General features: G+C 36.9%; 1 protein-coding gene across 1 annotated transcript; it reads left to right on the forward strand.

Moving 5' to 3' along the window:
• Window positions 1–4,933: 4,933 nt before the first annotated feature.
• On the forward strand, window positions 4,934–6,604 carry LOC149843505 (protein SOMBRERO-like). The gene is made up of 3 exons (XM_090001855.1): window positions 4,934–5,102; window positions 5,653–5,924; window positions 6,116–6,604. Exons 1-3 carry the CDS (start codon window positions 4,934–4,936, stop codon window positions 6,602–6,604), a joined length of 930 nt encoding a protein of 309 aa, XP_089857981.1.
• The last annotated feature ends 13,141 nt before the right edge of the window (window positions 6,605–19,745 follow it).

Genomic DNA, 19,745 nt, shown 5'->3' on the forward strand with positions numbered 1-19,745 from the left:
CCACAAATCGCTACTGGATTTAAAGATTTACGAAAATCGCATAGCGATTTGCCATTGATTTGGTGGGGAGGTGGGTCCTGTCGGAGAGCACGGCGTCGGAGGTTGAGATGAGAACCTCGCGGTGCCAGAACCCGACGAATGCCAGCCAAGACTTGAGGGTGTGAACGCCCGTGTTGAGTAGCATCAGGGTAGCCTGTAAGGCATAGCCCTGATCGAAAGTATTGCCGATGTAGGGGTAGATGGATTGTACTTTGAAAGATTCCGTTGTAGGTGTACTGGAGAAAGATTTTGTTGTAGGTGTCCCTCGAAGGCAACGGAGGGGCCGCCACAGTTGGTTGCCCACTGGACAAGAGCAACATTCCGGCCACTGCTAGCAGAAAGAGGACGACGATCACCATCGGATCGCTGGCTCTTTGCCTCCCTTAATAAAGTGTTTCACAGAGAAGAAAGAAGAAGAAGATGATGATGGAAAGTTCAAATGGAAAAGAAAGAGAGAGTGTTTCAGGTTTGTTTCGATGTTTGGACTTTGAAGAGTTAACATCATCCTCGACTTTCTGGATGGATGATGTTTTTATCCTTTTTTCGAACCATCATTTTCCTTTTTTTCAATAGAAGACATTTTTGTTATTTTCTCGAACCGTCGCTTTATGGTGAGAATAACAAGAAAGGGTACTTAAGTCTTTGCAACCGCACTGGACTCCGACGCTGATGCTGACAAACATGGGTATACGAGCCCCATGTGCTTACATATGTGGCGCTCATTGAGACCCCCCGAACACGCGATGTAGCTAACGGCCGTCTTCAAGGGAGAACCCACACCACCCTCCCCGAGCATCTTCCGCTATGCATTGGGCTGGGGAACGACTACTTTGCAAGGCGGACAGGGTGCAATTTGTTAGCAGCTGATCCATCGTCTATTGTACTCTAGCTTGTTTGTTTTTCTGCAGATGGGTCTTATAAATTCTTCCTGTGTATGGCAACAGTGGTGACCCTTCGTTCTTAATACATTCAATTATCTTTTTCTAAAAAAAAACAAGACTTTTGTAAATAACAATTAACGGGTACGTAAATTAATTTTTCAACTTAAGGTTTCTAGTTCATTAATGCAGGACGACTGTCATGCTTAGGGGGCACATAATTTCTCGCCAAGGGTGAAAGGTCAATATCGTCTTCTTTCGGATATTGTAAGCCTTTCACATCCTACTACCACTACTGCTAAATAATAATAATAATAATACTAAATAATAATAATAATAATAACAACACACGGGGATTGAATTTCTTGGTTTTTAAAATAGTTTTTGGTAGAAGGAACAATGTATTGGAAACAATGGAAAATGTGGGGGTGAAATCCCTAATGCAATTCCTCCATCACAGCTCCCTAGGAACTCAAGCACAGAAATGTAGGCGAGGAAGGGGGGAGGGGCCTTGACATTTCACTGATTTTGTCCCCTGTGCATAAGTGAACCGTGTTGCTTGATTTTCTAACTTACCAAAACTGCCCCTGTGATTGGTGATGCCTCAGTTGGATCACTAACCGTTAGCCTATGTTCAACATAATAAAGTGATCTGGGGCTCCTAAGATTGGAATGGAAGAGAAAATTATCCCAGATTTAAGGGTGTCTGTATGGAAGAAAACTGGGCTTTACCCAATAAAGGGCCTAGTTTTCCAAGCTTTCTGCTCACTAAAAAGGGCTTTGTATTGTTCCATCTGGCCTTTGAATCTACCTAAATAATCAGGGATGTCAACGAGTCGGATCTTTATCCAATATCTGACTGAATCCAAGCCCAGTTAGTTAAATTTGGTAATCCACAATCATATCTGATTATAATCGGATGAAAAATATAGTTTTTGTCTTTTGATTACTGGATTCAATGGATCCCCGGATTTGACAGATTTTTTAATCTGATTACATGTAAAAAATCCTTTTAGCCAACATTCGATTAGTAGGATCTGTTATTGGTCACATCCGAGCCAGATATGAATGTTTACATCCCTACAAATGATGCTCAAGCTTTGCAATTCTGGATTAAGTTGCTTGTCCTAACATAAAACTTCTCCTAATTGGTTTCCTTGTTAATTAAATTGTCCTAGCAGACATAGGAGCACATATATACATGTGCTTTTACATGCAAAATTTGCATAATTAGCCGCATACAGTTGCAGTCCAAAGACAATGCACTGATTCATTTGACTCATATGTGACTTAATTAACCTGACTCAGCTCAATGAAAGTTACTGGTTGCAAAACACTAAAGCCTACAAAGTCTCAGACAGCCACTTAAGTCAATATAGCATCACCATAGAACCCTAAATTGACAGGAGAGGTGCCCAAGATCAGGCAAGGCAAAGAACCTGTTTCAGACTCAGGCTTGAGACATGACCAGCCCCAAGGGCCAAAGATTGTCATGGGACCTGACCTTTTCCACACAACCTGCAAGAATGCAAGGTTGGGCCCCACAAGAAACAAAAAAGATGAGCTTCTTAGCAAGCCATTGATTCGACTAGGGGCATTTTGGTAACTCGGGCTACTTAGTTATGCTTACTAGTCAATGGGGCAGTGCGTGTTGACCTGGGAGATAAACTGCGTGAGAATCCCTTCAGTCACTCCATTAAAGAGGCAATGCACAGAACCCATGCACACACACACACACAGGACTTAAGACTACGTGAGGAGAAGGGAGAGGCCCTAGGGTGACGTGAAGTGTTTGGGCTTCCCACGTGCAAGACACACGCAGTTTGAGGGTTTTGTTGCACCAACTTGTGCTACCGTGCACAGCAAACAAGACAGAATGGATCAGCCCCCAAGCCTTTGAAATTCAACATGACTGCCATTCAAGTATGTCCACACTTGACCCCCTTTGATTTACTCTCCCTGATGACCATGTTCACTTCTCATCCGAGGTTGGAGCTTTGTGTGTGTATACTCAAATATATAGAGAATGTTTGTTACCATTTATAATTGGGGCAATTATTTGTTATTGTCAACACTATGTATATAATCCACTAAAATATTTTCACTTTTTTTTGACATTTTTTTTGTTGTGAATTTCACCTTATAGAAGTGATCTATATGGTTTGTTTAGTGAAAAACATGTTTTAGATCATGCAATTGTGCGATGTAAGCATATTTTTCAAGTGTTCAAAAAACCAATGACTCCCATTGCACTAAAATTTTACAACTTAAAAAGGTGTTTTTTACATCAAAATAACAGGATCAAAGATGCAATATTTAGTGAACAAACAAACCATGCTGAAATATGGCACCTATTATTTCTAATTAGACAGTATCGGAAAGCAGATAGCAATATATATATATATATATATATATATATATATATATATATATATATATATATTCCCACAATTGGCAAGGCTTTGTTTACTATTAAGTAATACAAGGCACAAATTTGCCAGTCACATTTCACCCAGTGGCTTGTTGGTAAGTCTCATGCAAACGAGGGCATTTTAGCTGCCTACTTTGTAGAGGAATGAGAAATGCACCTTATTTTAAGTAATAAAAATTAGTTAAATCGAAATGAGAAATAAAGAAGGGTAGGGAGTGGGGGAGGGAGGGAAGGCGGTGATGGAATGGAATGAATAGGAAAAAATCCTTCATTCCTCCTCTGACTGAGCAAGGAAATAGTAATGATTCTCATGACAGCTTGCCTCTTTCACTACTCTTATGAGGCGATTTTCAGGCTGGTCCCCTGCACTACAGACAAAATTTTCCAACCTTATTTTAGTCTCTCTCTCATTATTTTAAATTATGTTCATGCATTCATATTGTATCCCCATTTCATTTTTTTTTTGAAGGAATATTCCCATTTTCATTTCATACTTTTTAATTCTTATACGGATTGCATGATAATTTTCCACCACTGTATTTTACTCTCTCTCTCTCTCTCTCATGTTGTAATTTTTATTCATCTAAAGATCCCCGTTTTACGGGTTGCATGATATGAAGCAAAGGATTCAGATATTGCTCATTTTTTCATTGTTGCTCTTGTGGCGGTGCCGCAAACAATATCCTGATCATTAGGTTTCCTCCTCCGCCTTCTTATTCTTCTTCTTTGTTTTCTTTTATTTATTTTCCCTTGGCTCCTGATTTCATGGTTTCTTTGGTCATATAGACTTACTATTAGCGATTTGTGTTTTGTGGGGGTGTTTGTTATTATTGGTGTGTGTCGTAAGTCTTGAGTTTGCGAGGCCTGCAAGAAGGGGGTTCTAATTGCAGGCCTTGCCAGATTATTCATGCTTCTTGTAATTTTAGGGTTTTGGGGCTTGCTTGGTAAGAGTTATCCTTTTGTCTTTCAGGTTTTGGGATTTAGCAGAAGTGGCTTTTTCTTTTATCTTCTTTTTTTGGGCGAATAGTAGGATGGATCTTTCTATTTTGTCTTTTAGGGTTTTGGGATTAGCAGGATAGATCTTAGCGTCTGACTTGATGTTCCTTTCTTCATGGTGAGAGAGAGACGTTTGAAGCAAAACTTCAATTTTGGTGTTGAACTTTGCAATCACAGGTTCTTTCAGTTGTTGTCTAGTACTTGATGAAAATTTTCCCAGATTCTTTTTTTACTTCATTTTGTTAAGAAGAAAGGTCAGTGCAACCCAAAACCCTAATTTTTCTCATACCTAAATATATTCTGAAAACTCTAAACACAAGCCTACAATGAATATGCGTCTGTTAGAATCACTATTCTTTTATGGGTATAAGAGTTTCTCGTCTCATCTCTATTGGGTTCCATTTCCTCTAATCTCTTCTAGTCCAAGTGTTTTGAATGGAACCTTAAGAAGAAGAGCTTAACCCCTTTCTTCTCTTTTGTTACCTCATCATTCTTGCTGCTGTTGATGCCTTTTTTGTTATTATTTATACTAGCACTACTAGTCTGGCTTTCTCTTCTTTGTGCAGGGTTTTGCGTCTGGGTGTTAAGGATGATGCCTGGAAATGTGCCGCTATCTATCCCTCCGGGTTTTAGATTTCACCCAACCGATGAAGAGCTCCTCTACTATTACCTCAAGAAGAAGGTGGCCTATGAAGTCATTGACTTGGATGTCATCAGAGATATTGATCTTAATAAACTTGAACCTTGGGATCTCAAAGGTAAAAACAAAAGCACAAAATTAGATCTCTCCCTCTCTCTCTCTCATATGAAGCAGGAAGTTTGGACACCATGCTTGTTGTTTCTCCACTAAGTGATCCCATGATCCTCTGGAGATGATCATACGTAGTGCAGATTCATGTGTCATGCGACCCTCTCACGGATGCATGTGCATCGTGCTTCATATGATTAATGATGGTACTATGGATATTAGATGTGCAATGCCTGTTATGAAAGTGAACATGAGGTCCTACGCATGCATACCATGGAGATGTCTGCACATTATGTTATTACCATGCAGTTTGGAAGTTTCACTTATTTGGGACGTGGATAAGGATTCATGTCTAGTCTTATAATTGAAAAAGTGATCATCTCTCTTACAAAATTGCCAACTTACCCACTTTACCGTTTCTATGTTTCAAAGCTAAAAAAGCACTTGTAAATACAATTGAAATATCAATATTGAAGCCGCTACCACCACTGCTATTTATTTTTCTAAGTTTCTTTGATAGTTCAATTGTTGCTGAAGCTATCTTTTAATCTTTGGAGCAGATAAATGCAGGATCGGGACAGGTTCTCAGAACGAATGGTACTTCTTCAATCGCAAGGACAAGAAGTATCCAACAGGAACAAGGACGAATAGGGCAACCAACGCTGGGTTTTGGAAGGCGACGGGGAGGGATAAGGCCATCCATATGAGTAACTGCAAGAGGATGGGCATGAGGAAGACCCTTGTCTTCTACACCGGCAGGGCACCCCATGGGCAGAAAACCGATTGGATCATGCATGAGTATCGCCTCGATGATGAGAACACTGATGCTCAGGTGACCTGCACACCTCTCTCTCTCTCTCTCTCTCTCTCTCTCTCTCTCTCTCTCTCTCTCTCTCTCTCTCTCTCTGGCTTTGTTGTTTAATAGGTATAATGGGTAACCTCTCATTTACAAGAATACAACTTCACCATCCATATCATCATCATCTCTCTCTCTCTCACATTCGAGATTCGTCTTGCATGCAGGAAGATGGATGGGTTGTTTGTAAGGTTTTCAAGAAAAAGAACCATCAAAGAGGTTTCCCGGATCAAGAGGCATTTCAAGAGGATGCTTCAACTGTTCAAAAACCAAGTGGGTTTTCTCTATTGGAGCACAAACCGAACCTCCCCGTTCAATATGACTTCGCCTTTGATGGTTCCATGCATCTGCCACAGCTCCTTAGCCCAGAGTCTGGAGTTGCACAATTCCTACCGCCCCTCTCTCTCAACTCCATGGACATTGAGCGCTCCCAAAACCTAATGAGGCTAACCACTAATGGAATAATGCAGCCAGAGAAAATCAATGGTGACTGGTCTTTCTTGGATAGACTTCTCCAATCCAACCTGAACCCAGGCCAGTTCTTCCAAAGCAAGTGCACTCCCTCAGCCCAGGTTGTGGATGCTATCTCCTCAGTCCAAAGGTTCCCATTTCAGTATCTTGGGTGTGAACCAGACATGCTAAAATTCTCAAAGTAGGAAAATTACTAGTTCTAGATTTTAAATCTTTTTGGGCAGCTTCTGTTTTTATCAACTTCTTGAGTGCCTTACTTTTTAAGTTCCTAATTGTATATATGTATTAGAGCACAAAAGTTGTTTTCAAGGAGTTATTTTCTTTTTGGTAGTGTTATGATTGAAGATTTCATTTGATTTGATGCATGGTAGCATTGGTCTATGATTGCATGGATTGCTATCTCATGGTAAGTAGTCACCTAGAGTTTATCAAGGACATGTTAGTGCTTGCAATTATTTATAGACGTCATCCAAAGTAGGAGATGCCGAGTAGGAGCAGTTTGGAGATTTTTTATTTTTCTCCTTTCTGCTCTCATGGTGTTGAACTAATAGACCTGTGAATCCTATGGCAATGGCTTTATGTTTCTGAGGTACTTATTTTGTTACCATGTGACTAAGGGTTACATTCTATGAGCCTGAACTAAGCATTTTGTCTGAATGTTCATCTAATATTTTGTGTTGCGCTTGCTTCTTCATATGTTTTCTATGCCATTGATTAAGAAAATCGATGAATTTTGACTCTTTCTCTCTCTCTCTCTCTCTCTCTCTCTCTCTCTCTCTCTCTCTCTCATACATGCATACTCATATATCTATACGCCAATTAGTGCCTTGACATGATATCAATTTTGAGGCAAGGGGTACTTGGTAGGATTTTTTTTAAGAATGCAAACCTTGATCACTTGCTGCACTGTTTTAAAAGTTAATGTGGAACTCAATATGCATGACTAGTATCATACCTAGTCAATTGCCTTTCCTCTTAAAAAAAAGACTAGTATCATACCTAGTCTAGAGTTGGCCAATATTTGTCAAAACCGTGATATATATAATCTTTTATGTAGTTGAGCATGGAACTCATTTTCAAATGCCCGTTTGGAAGCAGATCCAGTGTTCGGGGGCCCAACTAGCGAGAGCCACGTAGTGGCTGCCCCTTATAAAGAAGCCCCCCACCTATTAAAGAGATGGGTGGGGTGGGTGGGGTGGGGAGACTGCCCCCCTCTTAAAAGGGCCGATGGGCCCCGAACACAGAACCATGCCTCATTGGGTTCTGATCCACTTGCTATTTGGTATGGTTTCTTACGAAGCAAGAGTTTAATTTCCCATTGTTTTGCACCCATATTAATTTTGAATCACACATATATTTTCATTTTAGTTCCTCTCCATGGTTTTATGATTTCCTCCCATAATTAACTTGATATCCTCTCTCCATGTCTTACAAATTGTTGCACCATATTGTGTTGACGCATGCATAGCGAGTAATGCTCAGATGCTTACAGTTTCTACTTGTTAATCAACCCTTTTGATCCAAGGTTCAAACTCTAAGGGAAGAGAATCTTCAAAAGAATTACAATGGAGATCTGACAAAATTAAACTATGAAGGGGACATCCACTGCCTGGTGGTGGGTGATATCTCGTCACTCACATACATTCATGTATGCATCTTTAGTCCTACTGAAATTGAATGAAATTATTTTTCTTTCAAAAAAATGAAGGGGACATCCACAACCACAATAATTAGTCTGGGACATTTTATATGTGAAAATATAGGTTTATCCAAACACGGAACTGCATAAAATCTGGTGAAGTTATAATGGTTCATGTTGACTCTTTTATAATAAGATCAAGTAAACCTTATTTGTCCACTCGAGGAGCAACCGTTCTTGGTGATTATGGGAAATTCTTTCATGGACATACATTAGTTTTATATGTGTGTGTGTGTGTGAAAAATCAAGATCTGGTGATATAACATGGCCTTCCAAAGGTTGAACAAGTATTAGAAATTCATTCAATTAATTCAATATCAATGAACCTAGAAAAAAAATTAAGGTTACCATATGATATTTTAGTAATGCAGTTGAGGAAAGGGACCACATTACAGTCTCCAATTATATAGCCATGGATTAAGTGGTTTTGATGTCAGCATTAATGAAATTTTCTTCATTAGAATTGCTTAATCAAGTTTTCCGGAGCCAAAGGCTGGTCAGGTCCAAATCATTAAAAAAAATTTGATAAATCATATATATTATAGTAGTTATGAAGTAATATCTAGAAAGTTTTGGCTCTCCTTTAATCATAATGTTGTAAGCATGATATCTCCTATGAAGTAGATGTGATTTCACTGCCCATAATGTGGGCTGATTCAAAAAAATATAAAGATTGAGATTATTGGATTTCTTATTAGGAAAATTATATTTCTTGATCCTTAAATTTGTTCATGCTAAATCATTGAAAAGATCAGAAATAAATAAATAAAATATAATGTGAAAGCATACCCGAATCCATTGTTGCACCGATAGATATTGATGGGTTAGATCTTTCAAAACCTTTATAGGTGGTTTTTCCTTCTTCTCTAAACCTAATTAGAGAGGGACAATTTTCTTTCTTGATAGGAAGGCAAAAGAGAACAACCACTATATATGATTTTGGGGACCATAACCTAATTGTAATCACCCTATAGCCTTTTTTTCAATTCAGCCTATCATAAAATTAGAAATTAACATATAAGGACACATAAGGTATCTACACATTATTATAACCATACTTTACAAGATGTCATGTGGCCCAACCATATAAGATCACTTTATATAGGCCTTCACCTTAGACAGTTTATAATGAGTGATTAATTATATATTAGGCCCACATGAAATATCTAACAATCTCCTACTTGAGCCATATATGTTACCATACAATCAAGCATTATATAATAACCTTATGAGCTCAAAAATATTGTCTTACTAGATGACATCTTTAACAATCTAGTTCATTGATTATGTCAACATAAAACCAAAGTGATCTTTATCACATTCATCGTAATTAGATCCTTACATGTAATGTGATCCAAACATGCCTATTTCCAACTGGTTCTGCCTTATTCTTTAGTGAGATCATAATAAATGAGTACAAAATAAAATTCGAACCTGAATTGTATACTTAAGTAATAAAATGAAACTTTATTTTATCTCAGAACATCCGAATACAAACTTCTACTAAACCAACATATTATCAAATGATATAACCCACATTCGAGCAGTATGCTCATGAAAGACCTTGGGTGGTAAACCTTTGGTAAGCGAATCCACAATCATGGAGTTTGTGCCAAAATGTTTAATAGATATATGAACATTCTGCACTCTTTCTTTAACAACAAAAAACTTAATAGCTATATGTTTTGACTTTGACGAGCTCCAGTTGTTATTGAAATATAGTATTATCGAATTATTGTCATAAAACAATTTTAACAGTCTTTCAATATTATCCAAAATTTGCAGCCCAGTGACAAAATTGCATAATCATATTTCGTGATTGGATGCCTTATAACAGACTATGAACTTTGTCGTTATAGTGGAAGATGCAATGAGTGTCTGCTTAAAACTCCTCCAAGAGATAGCTCCTCTATCCAACAGATAAACATACCAATGATCTTTAACTGATTCAACTTCTTGTATGTGAGCATATAATCTTTTGTTCTTTGTAAGTACTGCATAACCCGTTTGGCTACTTTCCAACAATCTATTCCTGGGTTACTCAGATATCTGCCTAACATCCTAATAATGTATGCTATATCCGGATGTGTACACACTTGAGTATACATAAGACTCCCTACAGCAGATGCATAGGGAATATTTTTCATATCCTTAACTTGAAACTGGTATTTGAGGCACTAAGAGAGATTAAACTTATCTCCCTTAGCAACAGGGGTGTCACCTGATTTACAATCCTTCATGCCAAATCTGTCAAGAATTCTTTCGATATACCTCTTTTATGATAATCCAAGAATACCTTGAGAACAAATTTGATGTATCTGAATTCCTAACACAAAAAAGGTGTTACCAAGATCTTTCATTTTAAATTTCTTTGTCAGAAATTTTTTTGTTTCATGCAATAAGCCTATATCATTTTTGGCAAGTAGTATGTCATCGACATATAAAACCAAGAAAATAAATTTACCCCCACTGAATTTATGGTATATACATTCATCAACCATATTCATCTAAAAACCAAATAAGATGACAACTTGATAAAATTTATAATACCATTGACGGGAAGCCTGCTTAAGTCCATAGATGAATTTCTTTAATTTGTAAATCATTTTCTTTGCATCGCCTGAGACAAAATATTCTAGTTGCACAATATATATTGTCTCATCAATGTCACCATTAAGAAATGCAGCCTTTATATCTATCTAATACAACTCTAAATCAAAATGAGTCACATGTGTCATCATTATTTTGAAAGTGTCTTTTGTAGAAACTGAAGATAAAGTCTTTGTATAGTCAATGTCTTCCCTTTGAGTAAACTCCTTTACAACTAGATATGCCTTATATCTTTTTACATCACCCTTCGAATCTCTCTTGGTTTTAAATATCCATTTGCAACCAATAGATTTCACACCTTTAGGTAATGAGATAAGATCCCATACGTCATTGTATTTCATGGATTTAAACTCTTCATGCATGTCATTTATCCACTTTTGAGAGTTAAAACTCTGTATAGCTTGATAAAAGTTTATTGGATCATCTTCCTTCAAGCCAATATCACCCTTATGTTTTTGGAGAAAAACAATATAATCATCTAAAATTGGCATTCTCCTCTCTCTAGTGGATTTCCTTAATGACACTTGTTCTTAAGTTACTTAAAGTATTTCTTGAGGTTGTCGAGTTTGTACTCTAGAAGTAAAAACTTGATTTTGGATAGGGAGATCTTGAACATTGCCTTGTTCCAGATTTGTTTGAACAATGTCAAAAATTGAAATCTGATCATTGTCAACAATAACTGTAGAAAGATAAATAAATTCTTTTTCAAAAGTAATGTCTTTTACCTTATCACCTCCTCCAAACTCAACATCCTCAAATAAACAAGCATTTCCTGTATAAAAAAAGAACTTATTCACAGGGTCATAAAATTTATAACCACTAGATATTTAAAAATATCCAATAAAATAGCAACTAACTATTCTTAAGTTCAGTTTCTTTTCATGTGGTCTATATGGCGTTACCTCAGTTGGACATCCCCAAATATGAAAATGTTACCTACTAGGTTTCTTGCCTGTCCACATTTCATATAGAGTTTTAGTTACTGTTTTAGTTGGTACTCTATTCAATACATAAGTTGCAGTCTTTAGAGCATCTCCTCAGAGGGATTTTGGTAAAGTAGAATGACAAATCATACTCTTTACCATATCCTTTAAAGTTTTGTTTCATTTTTCAGCAATATCATTCATGCTAAAAGTGCTTGGCATAGTGTACTATGCGACATACCACATTTCTCTAAGAATTTAGCAAATGGCCTTAGATGTTATTCACCGGATCCATCATATCTATCATAGTATTCACCACTACAGTTAGATCTGATGGCTTTAATCCTTTTATCAAGTTGAGTTTCAACTTCAGCTTATGATTTGAACACATCCAATGACTGAGACTTTTCATGAATCAAGGTATCCATAATGTGAATAGTTGCCTATGAGCGTAATAAATTATTGTTGACCATTCTAAGAAGTTGTAGGGAATGACTCATAAATATTCGTATGAATAAGTTCCAAGATGTATGTTCTTCTATCGGCACCCATCTTTCTTATATTTGTTTGTTTCTCTTTTATGCATTCAACGCAAACCTGAAAGTCAGTAAAATCAGGGGAATCAAGAATTTCATATTTCACAAGCCTTTCAATTCTTTGTTTAGAAGTGTGACTTAAGCATTTATGCCATAATACTGCAGAATTCTCATTGGCTAATTTTTATTTTATACCACATGAACTTGAATGCAAGGTTTTATGATATGATACAATAATATTAAGTAAATATAGGTTATCGACAATAGATAAAGAACAAGTTCTAATAAGATTTGAATTAAAAAATAACTTAAACTAACTATTTTCAAATAAACAAGAATAACTAAATTTGTCTAATGCCGAAATAGAAACCAAATTTTGTCTAAATAATGGTACAATGTATGTTTCTTTCAAATCTAAATAACAATCAATCTTTAATAATAACCTAAAAGTCTCAATTGCCTCAACTTGAACTGATTTATCATCGCTCACATAGATAAATCTTTCAACATCAATTAGAGTTCGACAATATAGGCAACTCTTTCTTTTCATGCCAAGCATTGGTATAATCATTCTTCATATGACCCTCACTCTTGCAAAAGAAACAACTGAATTTTGGATCCTGATATTTCTTCTGCGATAGAGGGTCCACTGCAGCTTTCTTATCCTTTTTTCTTTTCTTAAATTTGTCTTTAAAGGTAATTATCAAGTGAGTACTTTCTGTCTTTTCTTGTCTCGTCATTTCTTCTTCTTGCACACAATATGAAATGAGCTCATTTAGAGTCTAATTATTCTTTTGACAGTTATAACTGATCTTAAATTGACTGTATTGTGCAGAAAAAGATATCAGAATTGAATGCACAAGTAAGTCCTCAGACAACTCTAACCTTAATGTCTTTAGTTTTGAAGCAAGATGAGACATTTTCTTAATATACTTCCTTATATTCCTTTTACCTTTATATCTCATTAAAATAAGACTCGAAAGGAGAGTGTTTGTCTCAACCTTTTTATTTTTAGCAAAACGTTTTTCAATTTTCTCAAGAAACTTCTTGATATTAACCTCTTCAGACATAACGCCCTTGAAGGTTTTCATAATTGCACGTTTTATGATCATAAGACTCATGTGATTGGATTGTTCTCACTTCTTATAGTTCTTTTTATCCTGTGTAAAACTTTTATCTATGAGAGCACTGGTTTGATCCTCTCAAAGTGTAAGATACAAATCCATACACCCGAGAACAATCATAACATTCTCTTTCTAATTTTTGAAGTTCGAACCATTCAAAATAGGGATTGAATTGATATTTGTAGATATTGTAGAAGCAGAAGAATTTATTGAATTAAGAACAAAATAAACCATAATAAGCTCACAATTAATATACATATTCACATGCATTGACATTAATTGATATATTTAAACTGTGGTGAACCCCATCACAAGATACCCAACACAACATTGACATTTAGCCTTTGAATAGAAATGTCAACTTATAAATGGTACTCTTATTATAGTAATCAAACATGGACAATAAATCATGTCAAACAACAAGCTTTTCTTTAGACCGACTTATTGCTTACATGAAAAACTTGATAATCATCCCATATTTATTATTGAAAGTATATTTAAGCTCGGCCAAATAGTAATCTTTCTTTGAGCCGATCACTATTCGCATGAATCTCAAATATACAAACATCTTAATATTCTAAACAAGTCAATCTTCACAAGAGAGGTTACTTTGGTAATATGTTATTTCAATCAACTCATTTTAGAATATTAGACCCGTATTCTGAAAAGAATATCATAGTTCAAATATAATATGTTGTTACATGCATATGAACAAAAATAAATAAAGTCATAATCTAAATAGGGTCAAAAATATATCCAAAGTCAACCCTCTAAAGGGACGCGAAATGTATACTTAATGGCCTCGACCCAAAAAAAAATCTTAAATTTTTTTATGAGTCCATAGCACATGCAAAGGGGTCTAGCTCATCGGGTCGGGTCAAACCAGACCTGACCTGTGGGTCAGGTTAGACCTGACCCGGCGCGGGTCAGACCACACCCGACTTAAGTCGGTCCCTGCAAACCAGATGGGGATCGAACCAGGCCGGTTGTCGGACTCTGGTCACCCGGCGATCGCTAGGGCGAACCGAAGGACCCAAACCACTGTCGTCGGATAGGGTGACCAGCTGAGGGCCAGTTGGTAGCCCCCCTGGTCGTCTGAATCCAAAAGGGAAGGGTCGATCGGCCCCTCCTCTGTCCGGCAAGACCCCATTGATCGATTGAATCCAAAGGAGAAGGGTCGATTGACCCCTCCTCCATCTGGCAACCCCCCCAGTCGACCAAAAGCATAGGGGGAGGGCCAGATCGGCCCTACCTCCGTTCGAGCACAACCAAATGATATGAGGAGGATTGTTCGGCCCTCCTCTACCTGTGCCCTGACGCTGAACAAAAAAAAGGGGGGTATCTACCCCCCACCGAAACTGATGAGAGGTTGAGGAGGACCGTCTGGTCCTCCCCTCCTCGTTTCCTATGCAGTCACCCAACGGTGCTTGCACCAAAGTCTGGACGACATCCGGCAAACTGCTCGATGTCAACCGGTGGCCTACGACCACCAAAGAGGCGCGCCACCCCCGTGGTTGGTCACTGGTCCTAGCAAAACCCTAAACAACACCGTCGACTGCAGCAGAAAATCATTTTATTATTATTATTAATGTACCCTAATGCCTGCATTCAAAGGAGAAAACCGAATTCGATGGAATTTCGGTGACCAAAAAAATATAATGGCAAAATCAAATATTTTAATGATTTAACAAGAACAAGAGGCTCTGATACCAATTATTGGATTCGTGATTAGGAAAATCATATTTCTTGATCTCTAAATTTGTTCATGCTAAATCATTAAAAAAATCAAAAATAAAAATATATATATATAATATGAAAGTGTACCCAAATCCATTATTACACAGGTCGATCTTGATGAGTTAGATCTTTAAAAAACTCTATAGGTGGCCTTTCCTTCTTCTTTAAACCTAATGAGAGGGGGACAATTTTCTTTCTTGATGGAGCGACAAAAGAGAACATCCACTATATATGGTTTTGGAGACCATAACCTAATTATAACAACCTTATAGTCTTCTTTTTAATTCAACCCACCTTAAAATAAAAAATTAACATATGAAGGCACATAAGGTATATACATATTATTATAATCATACTTTATAAGATGTCATGTAGCCCAACCATATAAGATCACTTTATATAAGCACTCTTAGGTGACATAGAGAGAGAGAGAGAGAGAGAGATGGGCAAACTGAGCGGCCTAGCACCAAAGCAAAATCGTGGACCTCTCTCCCTCCTAAGAATCCCTTTAAAATCATTGTCATCTTCTTCGGCATTCTTTTGTTGAAGAGAGATTCATCAAAAATTTGATCCCGAAAATCATGATATCGACGATGGAAGATCAAATAGGAGCTAAGGACTCGTCATCTTCGATGGAGCAAGAGAACTAGAGAAGTCTCATAGCGTGAAGCTGTCGAATGACACTACCAGCTTCTAGGTGAACAGATCGATGCTCTGATCGATAGTGTTCAAGGTTGGGGTGTTGGCGCCATCAGGGGCATAGGAGAACCCCCCCCCCCCCCTCCCTTTGCGATGATGGTGACAGATGGATGCTGCCAGAGTTGGAGGCTGTGGAGACACCTCTGTCAGACGGTTGTGGATCTCAGAGGAAGAGGCGATGACGCTCATCGTGAGAGGCGATGATGCAGCAGAGCGGATGGAGGTGGTGGAGGCCCCTCCACCAGATGGGTGTGTTTTGCATCATCGGATGGTTGCCGAAAATTGCGGCTACCTCGGAGGAAACGGGAAAAAGAAATAAAAAACAAAGAAGAAAAGGGGGTGTTAGGGTTTTTTAAGGGTCGAGAACCCTTCAGTTACTCCCATTTCTTTTATTCCATTTTTTTCATTTGTTTAATATTTTTTACCTAGTTTGTCCACAAAATTTTTTGATATTCTTGTTTGAGGCCTTTGTTTTTCAAAACAGAGACTATATTTCTAGTATTTCCAAAAACACGCCTGTTTTCTGAAAAATATCAAAGACAGGGTTACAATTTAAGGATTTTCTCAAAACTGGTTCTCAAACTTTTTTGAAATTATATAAAACCACCTACATTTTTTTGTTTAACTCAAAAAGTTCTGAAAATTATGTTTTAGTGTTTTGGTTTGTTGTTTTTGCCAGAACTACATTTTGACTTTTCTGATTTTGCAGAAAAGTACTTTTGGCTTGCGGAATACCTCCTAGAGCTTTATCTAGACAGGATTGGATTTGGATTGGATCAAGTTGGTATCGGTTGTTTCTTATAAACTTGATTGAATCTGGTAAAAAAAATTGGACCCAGTTATAATCTGCTTTGAATATCTACCATGATATGGGAGAAGTTAGATTTTTAGCATGCATCTATTTTTGGATCTTGAAATATTGTGTGTTTGCATATTATTTTTTGATATGCTTTATATTTGTTCATGTTTTGGGTCATATTAATATTTGGATCTGGAATGACTTAGTATTGATCTTGTTTAACTAGACTATGATCCATTAGATCTAATATTTGGATCAATATTGGATCAGATGCTTGGATCAAGTAAGGTGACATACCTAGTTTGATCCAGTAAAACAATATTAGATTTGGTTGAACCTATATGGATATGAATAGATCTAGCTGAATGAATTTATATCCAGATAAATGTTTTTGGATCCAGGAGACATCATTGAGCATGCTTGAACTATTAGTATACTTAAATGGGTCATTTTATAAGTTTTTAAGCTTATTTTAGATGTTAAGCAAATAACTCAAGTAATGAGATCTAGTTTGGAATTGTTTTTTACTTAAAACTCATGGTATGATATGAACTCAGCTATGATTCAAATAAAATTTGTACATGAATATCATTCAAGTTTATTTAACTTGATTACGTAGAACTATGCATGGTTTGATGCATAAATAATTTTTGGATAGTTTTTTGTTGGACAAATCCAGTGATGAATCCGGATAAGTATAATGCCTAGATATGGGATATGGATCTAGATTTAATTCATATTTTGTGATGGATCTAAATATAATATATGGATCTAGATTTGTTTCAGGTTTTGTGATGGATCTGGATAAGTATAATGATAGGATATAGAATGAACCTATATTTGATTCATATTTTATGATGGATCCGAATAAGTATAATGCCTGAATATAAGATATGGATCTAGATTTGATTCAGGTTTTGTGATAAATCTGAAAAAGTATAATGCATGGATATGTGATATAGATCTAGATTTGATCCAAAGTTTATGATGGATCTGGATAGTATCAAGCCAAATACTTAGACCAAATAATAATATATTCTCTATGGGTTCTAGTTTGACATAGATAGATTCAGATAAGTATAATACTGAATATGTGGTATGGATCTGTTTGAATTTGGATATGAATTTGGATAATGGCCAAATCTCTTGCGATGCATGATTTTGCATAAGTTATTTAAGCTTGCATGGAGATTCATTTTTTATATGGATCATGTTGGACTTAATGATAACATCTCAAGTCGGTTTTGGATATGGACTCATACAAATCTAATAGATTTGGATATATGTTTTTTTAGTAGATCCAGTAATAAATCTGAACTTATATGTTGACATGATTGCTAATTATCATTTTTTATAAGTTTAAAGCCTTAGAATGGACTTATTATGTTTGGTATATCCAAATGGTAATAGGATAACTCCTGTTGGATGTGGATTTGATGCATATCCAAATTAGATTTGGATATGAATGCTTAAGTTTTATTACTTGTGAATATTGCTTCTAGTTTGTGATGACTTAATAACCATGATGATAACACCGATCGCAAGGCAAGCAAACTTCTTTGCAATATAAGGTAAAAGAATGAATGTCCTCTGGTGGCTGAAGCCTCAATCTCAAAAAACCCAATCCAAAAAATCATGACTGCCAATAACAGAAACATCAAGTGCACCTAACCAGGTTAAGAATTGAGTTTCAACATTTTCTACTTCCTTTCTCCCAGGCTTTCTTGATGCTTTCTCGACCTCGCTGGTACCAACTTATAATTGGAGGTCATTGTTAGGTGTCTAACCAGACACACCAAAAGGTCCTAGGGTGATTAAGGTGCGTAAAGTCAAGCCCTTTAACCATCACAGTCATGCGTGCATCATGACATGAATCTCTTCTTATTTGAAAGTCATCAGTTTCTATCTAAAGCTGGGTGGAAACATAGGCTCGGGCATAAATTCATCATCAGGATAAGAAATTGCAGTACAGCCAAGGGAAATCGCACAACCAACAAGATTTTGAACACCACCATCATGCTCGGATTGGGGAGGCAATGGCATGCAGACTGGGTCTGGCATGATGTTGCTGGCGTCCATCACCTCCATTACACTATTGAAGTTGAATAGTTGCTAGTCTTCAAAAAAAAAAAAAATTAGCTTAAAAAGGTTTTGATAAGTAGTTTAAGCTCAAACACTCATCTGATAACATAATTTTTGTATTTGGGTATTCTTATATCTTGTATTTGATCCTTGACCCATATGAGACGACATTGGACCATAAATTTATTTTTTTTGTGGTGGGTCTCTTTTGTTGTTTTGGACCTCTCACACTTTGTATTTTGGGTCCACGATCCACTTGGGGGTCTATGAGGCTTTGGGATATTGTTTGAGGGGCATTTTAATCTTTGATCACATGTAGAGTCTATAAATATTCTCCATGTATTCATTTTGTTTCATTCAATTGTTGAATTTATGAAGACTCTTGAGTCTCTTTGGCCTCTCGTTAGTCCTTAGAGATAAGATTGACTCTAATCAGGCAACTAGCTAAAGATTGACCCATATACTAGCTAGTCACCTCAGTATTTTGGATTTCCACTCTATTACTGGCTAAAACTGGGTGGAAACATAGGCTTGGGCATAGATTCGTCATCAGAATAACAAAGTGGGGTCCAGTCAGGGGGAATCACACAATCAACTAGATTTTGATCACCACTGTAATGCTCGAATGGGGGAGCTGGCAATGGCATGCACACTGGGTCCGGCATGATACTGCTGGGGCTCATCACCTCCATGACAGTCTTGAAGTTGAATAGTTGCTAATCTTCAAAAAATGCAATGTTTAGCCTAAAAAGGTGTTGCTAAGTAGTTTACTTATCTAAAGCTAAGAGCTGGACCTAATATATTCCAGAACCAATTTAAAGCCAACCAGATCCATCATGGTTTATCTCATCGACCTTCATAAATTGGACACATGCCCAACCTACATATCCAAACCTGATGATCTATTAGATCAACAGATGGACCGGACTCGAATAAAATCAATGTCAAGTTCAAAACCTGGACCCATTTTAAAATTAGATCCAAATGAGTCGCCACTCGATCTGACCCACTTAGGAAAGTTCTTCAAATGCATAAGTTCAGTAAGTTGCAGAGTGAAACGAGGCTGAATGCAAACTTAAATCTGTTAAACCCTGAACACAAACAGTATTTCCGAGTC

This window comes from Nuphar pumila, chromosome 3 (genome assembly GCF_984573655.1).
Source record: "Nuphar pumila chromosome 3, dmNupPumi1.hap1.1, whole genome shotgun sequence".
In the NCBI taxonomy this organism is placed as follows: Eukaryota; Viridiplantae; Streptophyta; class Magnoliopsida; order Nymphaeales; family Nymphaeaceae; genus Nuphar; species Nuphar pumila.

Excerpts from the sequence above, each read along its gene's own strand:
- LOC149843505 (XM_090001855.1), top strand. The coding sequence starts at position 4,934 with ATGATGCCTGGAAATGTGCCGCTATCTATCCCTCCGGGTTTTAGATTT. Across the intron at positions 5,103-5,652 it reads TGAACCTTGGGATCTCAAAG|ATAAATGCAGGATCGGGACA; the intron begins GTAAAAACAAAA and ends TCTTTGGAGCAG. Across the intron at positions 5,925-6,115 it reads ATGAGAACACTGATGCTCAG|GAAGATGGATGGGTTGTTTG; the intron begins GTGACCTGCACA and ends TCTTGCATGCAG.